Here is an 18,823-nt window from a genome sequence, read left to right as displayed (position 1 = left end):
TGACCTATTTGTGAGAACAATTATTCACACATACACAGCATGTCTCATCTGCAGGTGTGTGACTTCTCAAAGGTGAAGCTTAAGTTTATTTGGTAGCGTAGCATGGACCTGTCTTATCTGAATCTATTAAGAACCATTTTCTCACTCCTTAGTATCATTGCTTAGAAAGCCGGTACATGATAGATCTTTGATCTCTCTAGATTGTGGGTGGCAGTTCTGGCTTGTGTTTAGTTGTCTTGACCTTGTCAAGTCCCAGTTCGCTTCTGATTGGTCATATCTTATTCTCTAGTTAAGATGACTTAACTTGATCTTATCTTTACTGTGTTTTCTAACTGTGGGGCTAGTAAGGAGCTCATCCTGTATAACTATATAATCACTAGGCTAATTGGCAGTCCCTAATAGGATTTGCTGTGTGCAGTCATCAAGGCTGAGGAGTTTGGCTGTTGGTGTTTGTAGGAATCGCTACACCATTTCTTAGGATCACAGTCTTGTCCTCACCCGTTACTGTTCACCTGTTTGTGTGAAGTAACCTCACTGCAGTTTTAATTTGCATTTCCCTAACAGTTCTGTGGAACTTTCTTTCCTGCCTGTGCCTATAGAACACAGCCTGTTGGCCTATACACAGTTTTCTTACTTTTACCGGACTCTTCTCCCTGGGTACAAGTGGAAGTGAAATAACACAATTATATGAGTAAAAAAGTATGGAAAGCCAAATCCTTGCATCCATCTGTTCAGTGGCCACTGGAGCTGCCCAAAAGGCCCTACTGAACAGTCCTTGTTCTTAATCCTAAATCTCATTGAATGCCTTAAGTAGTGACTTGCATGCATGCATGCATGCATTCATTCATAATCCTGGTAGTGAAAAGGAAACATCTAGGCATTTTATCAAGAGAAGTTGGTGAACCAACAGGTGAGGGGGACAAGAAAAAGCTAATCTACAGCTTTGTCAGTGTACATCAGGAAAATGTTTATCACTATCTCATGGTATCTGAATCTGTATATATTTCTGTCAGCCAAGTGGATTTGCTAAAGTGAAAAGTAGGTTATGCCAAGATGTCCTTGAACAAAGGTTATCCACAAGTGTGATGGTCTGGGTACAAAGGGATAGGAATCACAAAGACCCAGCCAGGCTGACAGAATGAAGACTCTGACTGTGTATGCCAGTGATGGCAGGACAGAACAGGCTTGCTGTAACTTGAATGGCTGCATAACAGCCACAGGTGTCTGTTGCTGCCTGAGACATTTTGTCTGTTATCAAGGGTATCTGGCCTGCTCCAAAGAGTTCATGTCATAGTTGATTGGTTGGTTGTGTTAGTAAATATTTCCAAAGGGGGGGAGTATGTGGCACTTGCAGCAGTCCCAGCAGTAGGGATACTGAAACCTGATGGGTTGGGCTCAATGAGGCCAAAGTGGGCTACTGAATGAAACACCGTCTAGAAACAAAAGATGGCAACATTTCAAATACCATTTCAGATGAACCTCTGGAAGGAGTAATGTCAGAGTCTTACATGTTCACCACCTTAGGTGAACAGAGAGGCATTTTGAGAGATGTATTCAGTAGACTTGGGGTCTTGAGCCACAGGAATTGAGGGAAAATAGAAGTAGAGCTACTAAGAGCTACAAGGAGATGAGCAGGTGACTGCCAGGGTGAGGGAAGGCCTCCTCTAGCAAGGGTATCTTGGCTGAAGTGTCCTTGCATACACAGTAAGGCAGACCCCTGGAATTCTCTTTCTTAAATGCCAATATATGGTATGTGAGTGTTCCTTAAAGTGTATGGACATATAAATATGTATTTGGGCACATGTATCACCCTAACATGTATTCATGTGTGATATTGTACATTGGTGGATATGGTGTGTGTGTGTGTGTGTGTATCCTATGCTGGGTTCCTTAAGTATAAACATTTTTATGAATATCCACTTGCATACTAAGGATAATTAATGATGATCAAAAACTTACTAACATTGGATGATCTACACATTAGAATGTTTTTCTTATCTCTGTGTATATTTAAAGGTTTCCATTGTAAACACACCTAAAATTGATAACAGAAAAGACATTAATTGATATATCTATCTTAGTCATGATGAGGAAAATTTGATATGATGTCAGGAGTTCACAGAGGCCATACAAATGGAATTTCTAAACAGTAACATTTTCCGTTATCCTTTTTTTCCCCCAACTCATCTACCATCATCCTTTTTTATCTTGGAGAAATTTTTGGAAATTATTAAGAATATTTGAATTTGGGGCTGGGGATTTAGCTCAGTGGTAGAGTGCTTACCTAGGAGGCGCAAGGCCCTGGGTTTGGTCCCCAGCTCCGAAAAAAAGAACCAAAAAAAAAAAAAAAGAATATTTGAATTTTAGTTTGGTATAGCTTTTCTTAAACAAGGGGAAAATTACCAATTTCGATGTGATGTTCTTAATGTGGGGGTGGGAATGATGGCAACACAGCCTGCCTGTGCTCCCTTCTGTATGTCTGCGAGTCTGCTTAACCTGAGACAGAAACCACCTGGGTAAATGATGTCATGGTCAGATTGTATGTCTGGGAGGATTTATTTCATTTTATGTCCCTAAATTACAGTGACTATTTCTGTGGTTTGGCCTCTCATCTAGCCAGATGGAGGCAGATACCTTTCTAGAGACCTTGTAGACCATAGGAAGCCATTGCTGCAGTGTGGCTTATTATCCGTTTATCTTGTCCTTGAGTCAGAAGCAGAGACTGAGGACCACTAGGGTCTTTTCTTGACCTTTGTTTTGATGTGGTCTGATAATTCATCACCTCATCTACCATCTTGGTTAGATGTTGGATATAGAAGGCTGTGGAGGAAGCTGGCTCTGGCATGTGTGTTTGGTGTCACCCCAAGTGGGCTGTGAGTGACCTGGCAGAGTTGGTCTGAAACTAATGTGTAGCCCCTTTTATATTGCATAGTTCTCTTCCTCCCTTTTCTCTCCCCCTCACCATCCTTCCTCCTCCTCCTGCTGCCATTCTCTTCTCCCACCTTCCCCACTTCTCATGCTTTCTCTTTATAAAATTCTCTCAATACTGAGGATTGAACACCCCAGGAATTCATAAATACTTACCAAATGCTCTTTCAACTTTAAGTTTTTAGCTTTTAGAGGTCTATATGTATACAGATTTATTGTTTGGGGCTAATAAGTCTCTCTGTCTCTGTCTCTGTCTCTCTGTCTCTGTCTCTCTCTAGCACGCACGCACGCACACACACACACACACACACACACACACACACACACACACACACACACACTTGGAGTAAAGGGAAAGGTGCACTCCTGACTTTAGGTCCAAGATCAGAGCGTCATAACCTATTACATTTGTATGCCACCCCAGTCACTCCATACTGGGAGACAGCTGTGGTGTATGCCTGACTCACTTCCTGCTGCTGAAAACTTACCTCTCCTGCCTGCCTACCTCACCTCTTCAGCTGAGTGGTGTTTGATCTGGACTTTACTTGAAAACAGTATTGCAACAATAAAAAGTACCCCACAATGTCTGCAAGACTGGGGGACTGACCCCATCTAGTGAGGGCCACACCACCTCTCTCATTGCAGGGTTGTATTACTTACGTACTTAGCACATAAACAATCCATGTAAGGAAACTATAGCTTTTAAATCTACACTAGGAAAAGTATAATCTTAGCAGACAACAGCTTTGAAATGTTACTGCTGATGAATACCCTAGGTGATAGCACTTTGCTTTGCCCAGTGATTTCCTTGGACAAGCAGGCAGGAGATACAACAAGCCAGTCTTCCTGAAGGTTGTTCATAGGGTCACTCTGGGTGTAGCCTGGACTGTTCAACACCATGATGGTTTTAGTTGCATCAATACTGGGTACTCAGAGACTCTGATTTTACAGCAGAGTAGCTCAGCTGATGGGGGGGACGTTGAATCTAGGTGTCTTGACTGCTTATCATCTGTTTTCAGAAGCAGGATGCATACAGTGGCAATAAAATTCACACAGGGGGGCAGCTCCTGAGGCTGTTGGAGCCAGAGACAGCCCCATCTGTGACATCTGCTGAAAGGTGACATTCAGTCTTGGCAGCTTGGTGCTTTCCTAGGCTTTCTGTCTCTCTAGAGTTATCACCCTGTAACCATAGCACATTTTAGCATGTGTTGGTCACTCCATTGATTCGTGATGTATGCCAGATGGAAAAGGTGATTCTAGTTGTCATTACTCTGAGTAAACATTTCTCTTGGTTCTGTACCCCACCAGGTGTGACACTTCTATAACCAGTCTTTGAAAGTGTGAAAATCAGGTTGTGAGGTATTCATGTGATAATTTCTCTCCTTAGGATCATTGTCTTTGTTTATTAATTTTTACATAATATATTTTGGCCATTTTCCCTCTTCCTAACCCCTCCCAAATCCTCTCATCATTCCTACCTACCCAGCTTTTTAAATGTGGGAGCTCGTGCTTGTGAGCTCACTCGCTCTCTCTCTGTCAGTCAGTCAATCACTCTGCCTGCCTGTCTGTCTGCCTTTCTCTCTCTCTCTCTCTCTCTCTCTCTCTCTCTCTCTCTCTCTCTCTCTCTCTGTGTGTGTGTGTGTCTGTCTGTCTTTGTCACAAACACTCTCACACACACACACACACACACACACACACACAGAGGGTTGTGGGGGAAGGGTCTTGAAGAGGGCAGTTATTTTCCACATACCCAAGATGAGGCAGTACTTTAGCTAGGAGTAAAGTTTTGTCTTAGATTTTAAACTTGCCTTGATCACCTTTCAGGATGCAGGGAGCCAACAGATAGGTTTCTTGCTTGGAAGCTGTGGAGTAACTGTTGCCTTGACTAGTGATGCCTGTCACAAAGGACTGCCAAAAAGCCCAACAGGAGAGATCCCACAGTTCAAAGGTACGCCACAGAGCCTCTGGGAGAACACACTTCCTCTGTAGATCTTCCATTTTACAGACTGGTCCTATTGAGTTCAGGCCAGAGCTTTTCTGATCTGTCAACATTTCTGATAGTACAGGTAACTCATAGTCTGTGGGGTGACATGGTATAGCGTGTGGTGCCTCAACACTCTTGATGATAACTGTCAATTTTACATATGGGAACCAGAGGCTCCACGTAGTCTGAAGTGTTTGAGAGCAAGCTGTGAAATACTAGGTAAAGAGATTCTACAGCCCTGCTGTTTGGGTCCTATTTATTTAAAAGGATTTATGATTTATTTCCAAGGTTGGCCAAAGCTGCTATGGTTTGTCACAGAATCAAAACACCTCTCTAAACCTCCTCGGGATTGGTTTCCACACATCAAAGATGCTAATAACGACACAGCTTATATTGAGGTAAGATGGATGCCATCCTTCCACAGAGGCAAGTGTCTATTACTGGGAAAAGATTTGTGTTTCACGGGTTGGGGATTTGGCTCAGTGGTAGAGCGCTTGCCTAGCAACCGCAAGGCCCTGGGTTTGGTCCCCAGCTCTGGGGGAAAAAAAAAAAAAAAAAAGATTTGTGTTTCACCTCATTATACTAGTTGCAGTGTGGTGAGAACTCAGAGTCTCATTAACTAGAAGTATTGAGTGGGGACCAGAAATGTATTTATCAAAACACCTTTCCATATTTTCTGCCTCGTTTCAGTATAAGACGTGTAAAGACGGAAGTGTTCTTGGTGTGACAGTGACGAGGATAGCGCTGCTGACACACTGCCAGGCACTTACACAGGCCTGCGGCTATACAGAAGGTATGGAAGGCCCTGAGACTTCCTTGGATCTGGGTTTTTGGAGACGTCCCACTGACCAGGGATGCCGATGGCAAACCAGCTTGTGTGGTTCCTACTGGGACCCATCAAAGTAACATTGTGTTTGTGCCCACTGCCGTCCATCAGTGTGTGAACGTACTAAGTAGTAGTTCGTGCTTCAGCTTGCACTGGAGAAACATAGGCCCAGGAACTGCAGTTGAATGTCCACAGCGAGAATTTTGGCAGTGGGGCTCCACCATCCTTCTATATAACACACTCTTACTTTGTCCTCGTGTGACATTTTTCTTGTGTGCACTCTGGAGCCCTGCCCATGGCCTCATTTAATATTTACCATGTCCTGGAAGGCTTAGTCCCAGAAGAGGTGTTAGCACTTTTACCACACAGATTGGAAGTGAGCGATTCATCTCACAGTTGGTACACGTGTGCTAATCCCTACCATCCTCACCTGCACATGGCTCTATGTTTTTAGAAGCTCTTTCTCTTTAAATGCAATGTTGTAGCCCACTCTTCACTATTGAATAAGAAATTCTGAGAATAGGGTTTTTAAGCTTTATTGGAAGACTGTTGTTTTCCTGGTGTGTTTTCTTCGCTTATGAAGCAGAGGTAGAGTGGGTGGCAATAACCATGATAATGGGTTTGAGTGGACACAGAAGGAAAAGTTAAAGCAACCCCCAACTGCCTGCACAGGGAGGGCATAGTCACAGCAGTCAACCTTACACTGACATCCGTTTCTGGGACCTGAAGAAGCCAATGGTCCCTAGCTTCACTTCTAAGTGAGTTTCCTTTTTCCTGCTGATCATGTGATCTCCTTCCTCGTCCTTTCCCTTTTTAGGAATAATGTGTTCTCTAGACTTGCTCTATTAATGGTTATGCCACTTAACACATGGAGTAGCATGACCTCTAAACGCCATTACTATTTTGTTAAAACAATGACTTGTGTGTACTGACCTACATGCTTGAAAGGTCCGGTGCTGTCACCTTTTAGGTGTCAGAAGCAAATATAAACACATACATGAATAAACAATAATTTTTTACTTTAAATTATAGAAAGGAATCTAGGGTATTTTCTTTGGATATCGATATTTTTAATTAATCTTCCTGATCCACTTCCCTTTTTTTCTCTGGTAGGAGAGCAGGAAATAGAATGATTAAACCTTGGGTAAATATTGACCGGCAGAATGAGGAGACCATGAGACCTCACACTGATAAGTTCCTAGGACACTGTGAAGTGTCCAGAAGCCTGTGTACAGGTGACAAAAATGCCCACTGAGTCGGTTAAATAAGAACAAGGTCAAATGAGGGTCAAATCCTCAGTGCTGGGGCAGCTAGTATCACTGCTTTGGTCTTTGAAAATTATTATTTTCAACAACTTATTTTCACAGCTTTTTTTCCTGCTCTTTCTACTTCTTTTCATTCCTGTGCTGTAGTATTACACCATCCCTGTCTTGATGCGTTTTACCTTCTTCATTGTCCCACCCCCACCACCTTTACAGAGCACTCATATGACAAAACAAGTCTGTGCACTGCCAAAAATTCACCCTTCATGCTTCCCTGTTAGCAGAACAAGGTCTCAGAAGAGAAATTAAAAGAATCTCAGGAAAGTGGGGAATAAATAGGAAAGTAATGTTGTGTTGGGGTGGGAGTGTTGTTAAGTAGTAGAAGTCTTACTCTATGCCCAGTCTAGCTTTGAGGTGGTGGTGTGGTCCAGCCTTGGCTTCAAAGTTGTGATCATCTTCTCTCAGCCTCCCAGGTGCTGGGATCACAGGCCTGTACCACTGTGTCTGCTATGGTAGATCTTTTTCAGTAGTGATGTGTGGGCAGCTGTTGCTGTGCACTTACATGCCCGAATATTGTCATGGAGATACTCTCCAGCCTGGCCAGTGCTTGTTAGTGGTCTGTAGCTGACTGCAGGGCTCTGTGGAGAGAGATGGTATTCTTCTAAGACCCAGGATGACCCCTCAGGTGGTGGGTTTTCCTTGGCACATAACTAAGGCTGCTCAATCATGTCAAGTAAAACTTGTAATTGTTTCTTTTATACAGCTGAAACCATTGTGAATGTTCTAGACTTCAAGAAGGATGTGGGACTCTGGCATGGCATACTGACAGTAAGTAAACTCCCTGTATGCCTCATGAGTCTTTTATTCAAGTGTGCCCAACTTCTGTCAAAGCTTTTCCCTCAGTATAGACAAAGAAATCTTGTGTTAGGAGTCATATTGTCCACTCAGCCAGCTTTCTGCAAAGTACAGTAAAGGCAGCTCATCTCAGAAAAACTTTTTTTGAATCTTGGACCCATACGCTGAGGTATCAGCTATAAGAATATCCCTTCTAAGGTCCATAGATATCCCCTACTTTGGGCTCTGAAGGTTTCCCGTTGGTGTTGTTGCTGCCTTATCTGTCAGCATAGCTTTCCCATTCTACGTAGAATGTTCTTACTATTTTCTAAGAGCCAGGAAGTCTGCTACTAGATTATTGTCAAGGGAGAAAGAACTTTAGATTTTTCTTAAAATGGAAATTTAGGATGCACTATTGAGAGATTTTTGGCTCATTATCAGTGCCACTTGAAAAGTGATTGTGGAGCTGGCTGTGGATCCATTAGTAGAGAGATAATCTTAGCTTTTAAAGGTGTTGGCACTTAAAAAAGAAACACAAAACATGCCTGATTGGGATTCCCCATCTATTTCATGCAGAGGGTGATTTTGACTGACTTGTTTGTTTTTGTAGAACTTTCTTAGGTTTAAACTTCATTTACTTTCTAAAGTAGAAATCCCAAATAATTCTACATAATTGTTGGGAATGTACATATCATAGTTATTTGTTGACAAGCCAACTATTCGTATGCTCCATGAACTTGTAACTATCCTATAGTCTGCTTGTGACTCTGACCCCTTCTGGCCTCTGTGTAAGACTTACTTCTAACCTCTGGATGCTTTTATATGTAGAGATTCAGAACAATGGTTTGAAATGTTGGCACACCAGTGTGTGCTGACACAGAAGGGATAACACAGGGTCAGGGTTAGAGAATTAAACCTGCATTCAAAGCTCTGCCCCTGTTGTAGCTTTGATTCTAGTGAGTATCATATCCATGTGACCAAGAAGCTCTTTTCAGCCCTGGAAATTAAACGCAGGAATTTTTGAACATGCTGCCATTGAATTATAGATTGACTATTTTATGTTTTATTTTTGAGACAGGGTCTCAGTAAGTTATCTAGATTGGCTTTGAACTTGGAATCATCCTGCCTCAATCTCCCAAGTAGCTAGGAGACCTGGCAAAATTCATTTATTGATAGAGACAAATGGGAATGAGTCTTACCTGTTGTACTTAGCATAAGAATAATGTGGCTTGCTATCAAGTCTACTTACATTTGTGATACATGTGGTTCTGTGGTTGTCATGTCCATGAGAACAAAAACGGTTATTATTAGAGTTAGTATCTCTAGTAGCATATGTCCTGCTTCTGATTATACATTGCCTTCTGTATCCCTGCCCTCTCTGAGAGTGTCGCCAGTTCTGCTCAAGTAGCTTACTTGTTGACAGCATGCTTTAATCCTGATGTTCTACATTCCTGTCTGCAGTACCTGGCAGTTTTTGAGTTCCTTTTGTTGACTCCTTAAGCCAAATGATTGAACACATTGTAGCACACACTTTGCCTCATCCTGGAGATGTGTGAGCTCCTTCACCATAGAACTCAGTTGGAAGAAGCCCCTCAGGAGCAACTGGGTTTGCATAGGTTCTGTAGAAACACATTCCTGGGGGATATACAGTGGTCTTTCCATTTTCATTTGGAGCTTCTCCTCTTGGAGCAATGATTCCCAGTACACAAATTCTAATCCTGAAAGCACTGGCTTGATGTTTACAGTTCTTCCTTGGGCTATGCAGGAGATCTAAGATATCTGCAAACCCCTTGAGTCTTAATCACAACCTATGTTCATTGACCCTTTTTATAGTCAGTTTCTATCTTCCACTTTAAGGAACTGTCGAAGAGTCGCAAAGTACATTGGCAAGGCTGGAAGGAAGACTGTGGTTCTGTTACCTTTCCATAGTTGCATGCCTTATAGTGTATAAACTAGCAAAATTATTCTTGGAGACAGCTATTATACTCTTCTTTGAAAAGGAATGGGATTTCTAGAATGAAAGACTATAAAAAGTTATGTTTGTTTATGTTGTAATTGAACAATTACATATGAAGTAGTCTCATGACCTTTAAGTACATGTAATATGTGGTAACATGGAAGCAGAGCAGTTGCCATGAAACATGCATCAGAACACTCAGAATTCCACTGGTAGCTATTCCAGATCTATCAGTCTTGTCCACCTGTGTTACCCTACTGTAATATGGAGATTACAAAGTTACCGCTCTTGGTCACTTGGCAAAGACTAAGTGTAGGGTATTAGAGGTTAGTCTTCTATCTGGCTGTATCTTGTGTGCATTTACAATCCTTTCATCCCCTCTGAACTCACATTCCAAAGCCTAAGAACACTACTGTATCCACCTCTTCTTTGAGACCAACATTTTAATTCCACATGTAAATTACACCATGCAGTATTTTCCCTTCCTATGCCTGACTGATTAACATAATAGCATTGATTAACATAGAGTCCTCCAATTATACCCATATTGCAGCACATGGCAGGGTTTCATTCTTATGTCTTCAAAATACTCCACTGTATATACGTAACATGTTTTCTATCCTTCCTTCCATTGATAGAGACCTAGGCTAAATCTGTATCATGACTGTTACAGATAGTGCTGTCGTGTGCTCATGAGTGTGATGTATCTTCAACGTGCTGATTTCAGTTCCTCTGTAAATGTACCCAGTGTTGGTCCTGGTGGATCACACTGAAGTTATCTAGTTATTGTTTGTTTTAGGGGTTTCGTGTGTTGCAATCTTCAAGCCACTTTCCATTACGGTTATACTACTGTGCATTCCCACCAAGTCTCTGAGATTAGCCTTCTCTGAGCATTCACTAATTTTTTTTTTTTTTTGTAATAGCTGGTCTGAAAGGGGCGATGACTCATTGTAGTTTTGACTTGTATTTCCCTGGTTTGCAGTGAGGAGCATTTTTTTCATAAATATGCCATATTTTGAATATGTATGGTATATGTTGTGCTCACTGCATGTGCCTGTGCATGTGTGGTATGTACTTGTAAGTGTAGATATGCAGTTCCTATGACGTGTGTATAGAAGCCAAAGGTAATGTCTGATGTGTCTGTCTTTTTGAGACAGGGTCTTTTCCTCTCTGAAGCTGAAGCTCACTGATTGGATGAGGCTGGCTAGGCAGTGAGCTCCAGGTTTTCCCCTGTCTGTGCCCCCTCACTCCCTCAAGTGCTGCTGTTAATGAGACACATGACATGTTCCGCTTTTTACCTAGAGTTGGAAGATCACAACTTCTGTTCTTAGGCTCACCTGGCAGGCACTGTGCTGACTGAACTGTCTCCCCAAGCCTGTGCGTCGGCTTTGTTAAAATGCCTATTGGGGGTTCTTTTTAATACAAGATTTTAACAAGAAGATGATTTGGACTTAGAATTGATTCTGTCAGGAGTAGTTGAGGAACAGAGAGGATGTACAAATCTCTAGGAGGTCACTTTGTCTTAAAGGATTATACCAGGATATACCCTAAGAATACTGAGTCTAGCTTGAGTCAGCCACCCACTGGTCCTCTGAAAGCTCCTCTTGTGTTAGTCAACCTCAGTGCCTCCTTGAAGTGCTCGTGTTTTAACTGCTGAGCCTTGGCCTACATGTTTCCCTGCATCCGAACAGTGAGCCCCTCCTCCTGTACCCTCACCTCTCTGCTTACCTCTGGTGTTCGTCCGTTGGTTTCAGAGTGTCATGAACATGATGCACGTCATCAGCATCCCATACGCGCTGATGAAGGTAAACCCCCTCTCCTGGATCCAGAAGGTCTGCCAGTATAAAGGTTGGTCTCTCCCGGGCCTTCGGGTGATTTGGTGACAAGATAATTCACCATTCTCCATGAATCACAATTACCTGCCCTTTTCAGCTCCACATAGTCTGGCAGTGACACATGATAACTTCTATTTTCCTTTGTAGCAAAAGTGGCTTGTGTGAAATCAAGAGACATGCACTGGGCACTTGTAGCACACAGAGATCAGAGAGATGTCAACCTGTCCTCCCTGCGCATGTTAATAGTGGCCGATGGAGCAAATCCCTGTAAGTGAAGCATCACTTGTAGATCCTAAGATGGGAAGCCGCAAAGCTCTTGTGTTCCACATGCCTTTCTTGTCACTTTCATGCTTTGATTTTTCTAATCTGTATCTTGGTTGAGACTATCTTAAAATAACCAAGCAGTGTTCTCCTTAAAGACAGGATAACAGTGGTTAAGGACAAAGGTGTTCACAGTCTGTAGGCCTGAGTTAAAGAAATATCCAGGTTCTATAGAGACAGTTCCTTTCTGAGTTTTGTTTTCTAAACTTTGCAGTGGTAGTCAGATCATAATGCTGAAGGATTAAATGGGCCAATCTTCAAGTCTAGTACTTTGGCATAGAATAAAAGCTCAGGAAGTGGGGTTGGGGATTTAGCTCAGTGGTAGAGCGCTTGCCTAGCAAGCGCAAGGCCCTGGGTTCGGTCCCCAGCTCCGGGGGAAAAAAAAAATTAAAAGCTCAGGAAGTACTATTTTATGGTCTACTGTACAACTGAGCAGTAAATTAAGTTTTCATTTAATAAAACTTCATTATAAAATACTTTAAAGCTCAGATAAAATAAGTTAACATTTCTTTAAAATATCTTTTATATGTCCTGAAATAACTTGTTTTTTTGATAGGAGTCTATAATATCAGAAGGCATGAGTCAGAAGAGAATTGAATGAAAGACTGTTTCTGACATCATCTATAAACTATGCTTAGCTGTATTTGTAAACTAAAGCAGGCTATGTTTTCCTGATGACTGGTGGGTGAAAGTGAACTTAGAAACAGATAACTTAGTTTAAAAATGATTCCTTCATTTTTAAAACAATTGGTTAGACTGTGAACTAATTAATTATTTTTAATACACATCACAGATCTTAAAGTAAATTTGTATTTGAAAGTCATGTATTTCATAGGATCTTAGTAATTAACGCAAATTCATTTAAGAGAAGTTTCCTTTGTTTTGATTGAGATATTTTTCTAGAACCTGCATACTGAAAATTGTAGACCAGGTTTCAGGGAGTTAATAAAGTAAATTCACTAGTTAGCAAAAATGTCTTACCTGTAGAAGTTTTAGTTTTAAATTCTTTTCTAAAGGTTTGCAAATATCTTTCAATATAGCATAAATAATTGTAGTAAATGTTTTGTTCTCCATACTGTCTGTATCCAAATTTCAAGAATAATTTTCTATTGTGGGATTGTTTTAAGTCAGTCACAGTGTTACGTTTGTCTGACCATTGTCCCTCTTTCCCTCCAGGGTCTATTTCTTCTTGTGATGCGTTTCTCAATGTCTTCCAGAGTAAAGGCCTTCGACAGGAGGTCATCTGTCCCTGTGCCAGCTCACCAGAGGCCCTCACTGTGGCAATCCGGAGGTACTGGGTCATGTCAGTTATGCGATGTAGCTGTTGTAATGGAGCAGCTGAAAGAGGGGCAGTCACATGGGTAGTGCTTAGTGGGAGCATGATAGGCCTCAGCTTGGATGTGGTGGCACACGCCTTTAATCTCAGCACTCACAAGTCAGAGGCAGGTGGATCTCATGAGCTCAAGACCAGCCTGGCCTAAAATGTGGATTCCAGGATAGTGGCGTCAGTTAGACCGAGAAATCTTGTCCCAAAAAAGAATAGGCTTCAAGTTTTCTAAAGTGAGTTCATTTCTTTCTTACATGTAAGAATGGATTCGCTTGAATTTTCTAGATTGGTTACTTCAAAAAATATTTCTGGTTCTCCCCAGTTTAACTCTTTCCTGAGTTGTTAGAATATGCTGTATAGGAAGATGTGGAGTTGGCATGACTTTCAGGTTTCAGCACTCAGTTTTCATTGGCTTATATAAAAATTTTAATCTGGGAACAGAATGAAGTGAATATTTAACCATGACCTTGGATATGTGGTTTCTTTTTCATCTCTCCTTTCTGTCCCATGGAAAAATGTGCTTTAAAAAACTTAGCCAGATATAGAAACATATAACATTAATGGTAACACTGTGGGAGGCAGAGGCAGCTGGATCTCTGTGAGTTCAAGGCTTAGCTGGTCTATATAGTGATTTTTTTTCAGGCCAGCTAGACATAGAAAGAACAACATAGTAAGATCTGTTGAGGGGAAAAAAAATACCCCAAACATGAAACAGAAAAATGGAAAGGAAAGGAAAGGAAAGGAAAGGAAAGGAAAGGAAAGGAAAGGGAAGGAAAGGGAAGGAAAGGAAAGGGAAGGAAAGGAAAGGAAAGGAAAGGAAAGGAAAGGAAAGGAAAGGAAAGGAAAGGAAAGGGAAGGGAAGGGAAGGAAAGGGAAGGGAAGGAAAGGGAAGGAAAGGGAAGGAAAGGGAAGGAAAGGGAAGGAAAGGCCTTGGTTTTCTGAGCTGTTGAGTAGCATGGGGCACGTCTGGAGCTCTGAGCATTGTGAAGACCAGCAGCTATCGCACAGCCTGGGGGTGAGTATCCTCAGGTGCTTTTGCAGGAAGCAGTATTATTCACTATTGATCATAAGTTACTCCAGCCTGCAGTCCTCAGAACAGCACAGTACAGGGAGGGAAGTGCTTATGGAGATGTAAGATATATTCTACTGGAATGAGAAAGGCTAAGCCCTGTAAATAGATAGGAGGAAGGATTACCTAGTCAGCATCAGTAATTGGCTCTGGCTGTCAGTCACCACTCCGACCTCTCTCATGCTATCAACACTAACATAAGGAAGTGTTGACAACATACCAGCCTTTGAGACTTGTAACTTACTTGTCACTGCTCTTGGGCCCACCTCTAAGCGGGTTTCTATTCCAGATAATGGATGTGTACTCCAGGATGTGAAGAGGTTCGGTGTTCAAAAGCAGAGTTGTGCTTTATTTTTGTAGAAGAGACTGTGTTCCAGCCCTAATTAAATTCAGTATGTCATATAAATGAAAGTGGCAGGGAATTTGTTTAGAAGAATCTCAGCTTGAGTGGGAAGGAGAGGAGGGAAGGGAGTGGGAGGATAAAAACAACCAAAATACATTACACATATGTTTGAAATTGTCAAGGAATTTTTAAAAATTAAAAATAGAACTTCCTCAAAATCTCGAAGAGTATAGTACTTACTGTCCTTGTTGCTGTGACGAAGCACTTGACCACAGCAGCCTAGGGAAGGCAGAGTTGATTTTGTCTCACAGATGGAGCATACAGTTCACTGGGGCGGGAAGGCGTGACGAAAGGGTGTGAGGCAACAGGTGACTTTGCACCCATGCTCAGGAGGCCTCGAGAAATGAATGCTGATGCTCAGCCAGCTTTTCTCCTCAGTTAAACCTTGCTGCAAATACCCTTCCGTGTACCCCCAAGAGGTTTCTTGCCTACGTAATTTCATGTCCAATGAAGTTGACAATGAAATTTAACCTTTGCAAATAGTTGTTTTTAGTTAAGAAAACTGTGATGTTCTCGATTTTGTTGTATTATTAACTAGATTAAAGGCCTATGAACCTGAAAAATTGCAAAGTATAAAACCCTTTTAATCTTGTCAAACTAGAAATTATGACTGTCACCACTTTAAATGGATGGTAGAGCTTGTTATTGGCAACAGTCTAGTCATTCCAAGTAATGTGCCACAGGTGCTCTCTGAATAACCTGACATTTGTGCTTGACCTTGAAACATGAAACACTCGTAGGGCTGCAAAGTGCAACAGGATTATCCTAATTATCCTCTTCCAAGATCACTTTAAAATATAAGTTTGGTCTGTGCTCCTAAGAGTAGGTATCAAGAAGGAGCATCGAGTTTGGTGGAGGCCAAGTGTCTAGAGTCTTTAAGCCCAGCCTTGCTGATGTTCAGCCACAACATAATCTTCACCAACAGACTTGTTACACAGGGCCTCAGCTTATTCTGCTGATGAATTAGAGAATTGGATATAGTAATCTTTAAATTGTCCTTTGAATATCACCGTTTTAGATTCTGTAGTGCTGTTAAATAGCAGCACCGAAAGAGTCACAAACATGTGGTCTACATGTGTAAGTATTGACTGCATGCTTTTCTTCCTGAAAATGTGTTGTTCCTCGTGAGGTTTTCATTGTAGGTCTTGGCTCATCACCATAAAAGGATCATGGTTCAATCGTCTCAAAGGACACTTCATTTTCATCACTAGTTTTAAGTGGTGTTAACTGAGCAGAAGACAGGGAATATGTCACATGGTTACTAGGGCTGATTTAGTTGTTGCTGCTGCTCTTTGTTTTCTTGAGAAAACAAACATGGAGTCTTGACATGTGCTCAGTCTGGCTTTGAACTTGGATCCTATTTTAGTCCCTGTTCTATTGCTATAAAGAGACACCATGACTCTTAAAAAATAAAGCATTATTTGGGGGCTTGCTTAGAGTTTCAGAGGTTTATTTCTTCTTCATTATGGCCGGGAGCATGGCGGCATATTAGGTAGACTTGGGGCAGTAGCCGAGAGCTACATTCTGATCCATGGGCAGCAGAGACACTAGATCTGGCATGTACTTTTTGAAACCTCAAAGCTTCCCCCTGTGATAGACCTCCTCCAACCAGACCATTTCTCCTAATCCTCAAGTAGTGCACTCCCTTACCACTCTCTGAAGACCAAGCATTCAGACACAAGAGCCTGTGGGGTTCCTCCTCCTTCACATCACCACAGACCCCTCCTGTCTCAGCCTCACAAGTACCAGAATTATAAGCATTTGTTACCATGCCTGGTTACCATGCCTACTTCCTTGTCAGAATTTTTGCCAAATGATTTCACTGACAAATTCTCATGTACATGTTTTAAAAGTTAATTTTAAATTGCAGCTTCCTCTTCCTCCTATCCCCCCAGTTCCTCTTTCTTATCCTTCCAGACCCTCTCACCCTAACTCCCCCTTCCTCCTCCCTTTCTCCTCAGAGAAGGGAAGGCCTCCTGTGGATATCAGTCTCCTTGGCATTTCAAATTACTGTAGGACTAGGGACATCTTCTATTGAGCCTAGACAAGGCAGCCCAGTTAAGGGAAATTGGTCTAGAGACTCATAGTCAAACATTAGGTGTAGCTTGGCGATTCGTGTAGAGAATGGGGAAGAAGAATTGAAGGAGCCAGAGAGGTCAAGAATACCATAAGAAAACGTACAGAATCAAAACCTACAGAGTCTAACCTGGGCCTATAGGGGCTCACAGAGACTGAACTACCAACCAAAGAGGATACATGGGCTGGACTTAGGCCCCTACACATATGTAACACATGTTCAGCTTGGTCTTCATGTGGGAACCCTAACTGGAGCAGGGACTGTCTCTGACTCTGTTGCCCACCTTTGGACACCTTTTCCCTAACTAGACTTTTCTTTTATCCTCCAGAAACTTAAAGATAATGGATCAAATGAGAAAGTTTTGTAATTTTATGAATCAAAAATCTATGTGTAATCCTAAACTATTTTCAGTAGGCACATTTTACAAGCCTTAAGAATTCCATTTATACACTTTTATATGCTTGGGTTCATTCAACCCTTGCTATTTGACATGTCTGGCAGAAAGCTAGTGTATGTTCTCTTGGACTCTGTCTCTCATACTTGAGCTGCAATTACTACATTCATGGTATGCTAGAGTTGATTTATGCAAGCTAATGTGACTGAGATTACCACCACAAGAGCCCATAGGAGCTAGAAACTGTTTATATGATATCTGGGTTTCAAATACAAAGAAAATAACTAAAAGCACTGGAAAGACATAAGGGGCTAAGGAGATGACTTAGTAAAGTGTTTAGTGTATAAGCATAAAGACTAAGTCCAATCCCCACTGCCTATATTTTGAAGGGCTTGGGTGTTGGGTACAGCAATAGACACCTGTAAATGTAGCACTGGGGAAGTAGAGACAAAGGAAGATCCTTGGGTGGGATTCATCAGTGAGCCCGTTCTGACAAATGGATAAGCTACAGGTTCATTGAGAGATCCTGTCTCAAAAGATGAGGCACAGAATGATTTAGGAAGATGCCCCATGTTAATCTTTGACCTTCACATGTTCCTGTGTGAAAATGTGATTATCAAGTGATAAGTGCAATGGTTTTCTATGGTTTTACAACATAAATTTCTTTCTTCATTGTTGCAACTCATAGGAAATGACATATGTCCAAACACACATGTACATACATGTACACAAAAGGAAAATATAATAACTCTTAAGTAGATTTTGTAATAAGTACATAATGCAGTTTATCCCCAAGAAGCACATCACCATGTATTCTCGGAAAACAGTATAGTATGAGGCCAGGAACTCTATGTTCAGTGAAAAAATGTGATTATCAAATGATAAGTGCAATGGTTTTCTATGATTTTACAACATAAATTTCTTTCTTCATTGTTGCAACTGATAGGAAATGACATTCCTGCCTACAAACTGGGAGTAAATTGCTGTCAAGAATCCAAGTGATACAATCTCTGGAAATAAATTTACTTTCTTTTCAAAGTTTTGACTGAGAAAACAAAAGTGGCTGCTCACAGAGGATCCAGGTTATCTTCCTGAAGTTGGTTCTACTTCTCTTCCCAATGTCAGGGACTGCCTCTGCCTTATGATACCATCTATCCTTTGCTAAGCAGAGAATAGATTAATATGCTATTTCTCCGATGGTCTGATCTCTGTACCTCTCTGGAAGACAATATTCCAGGCCAGGATACCTCAGGCCTCCAGAGTATGCTTGGCTGAGTTTACCTTAATCTGGACAAAGTCCTTTCACAGTACCTCAGAACAGTCTGGAAACTGGTAGAGGAATCGGGTTGGGTACTGGCCCTGATATGGTAAATATTATCTTCCTTTACTCTCTGCAGATTTTCATAACCATCCATACAACAGGGTAACAAAAGAGACACATCCTATTCTTAGGAGCATTCAAATAAGAAAACAGCACAGACCTTACAGAAAACTGCAGAATAAGAACTTGATTCCCTTTTCTTTCCACACTTCTTAATTTATACACACATGTATTCTCCATAATTTATCTCTCTTTCTGTGGCTTGGGAACTACATACCAGACCAG

The 18,823-nt window shown here is 41.6% G+C and overlaps 1 protein-coding gene across 11 annotated transcripts in view; it reads left to right on the top strand.

Moving 5' to 3' along the window:
- Nucleotides 1–18,823, top strand: part of Dip2c (disco-interacting protein 2 homolog C) — a 385,401-nt gene that overhangs the window by 278,725 nt on the left and 87,853 nt on the right. For all 11 annotated transcript variants that reach the window (XM_017600567.3, XM_017600565.3, XM_017600566.3 and 8 more), the window contains 7 exons: nt 4,753–4,876; nt 5,201–5,310; nt 5,603–5,705; nt 7,764–7,828; nt 11,546–11,639; nt 11,774–11,893; nt 13,124–13,238. In XM_017600567.3, coding sequence (XP_017456056.1) covers nt 4,753–4,876; nt 5,201–5,310; nt 5,603–5,705; nt 7,764–7,828; nt 11,546–11,639; nt 11,774–11,893; nt 13,124–13,238 — 731 coding nt within the window. The remainder of the gene's footprint in view (nt 1–4,752; nt 4,877–5,200; nt 5,311–5,602; nt 5,706–7,763; nt 7,829–11,545; nt 11,640–11,773; nt 11,894–13,123; nt 13,239–18,823) is intronic.

Source organism: Rattus norvegicus, chromosome 17, assembly GCF_036323735.1.
Source record: "Rattus norvegicus strain BN/NHsdMcwi chromosome 17, GRCr8, whole genome shotgun sequence".
In the NCBI taxonomy this organism is placed as follows: Eukaryota; Metazoa; Chordata; class Mammalia; order Rodentia; family Muridae; genus Rattus; species Rattus norvegicus.
Note: the sequence above shows the minus strand (reverse complement) of the source record. Positions and strands in the feature narration are given on the sequence as shown.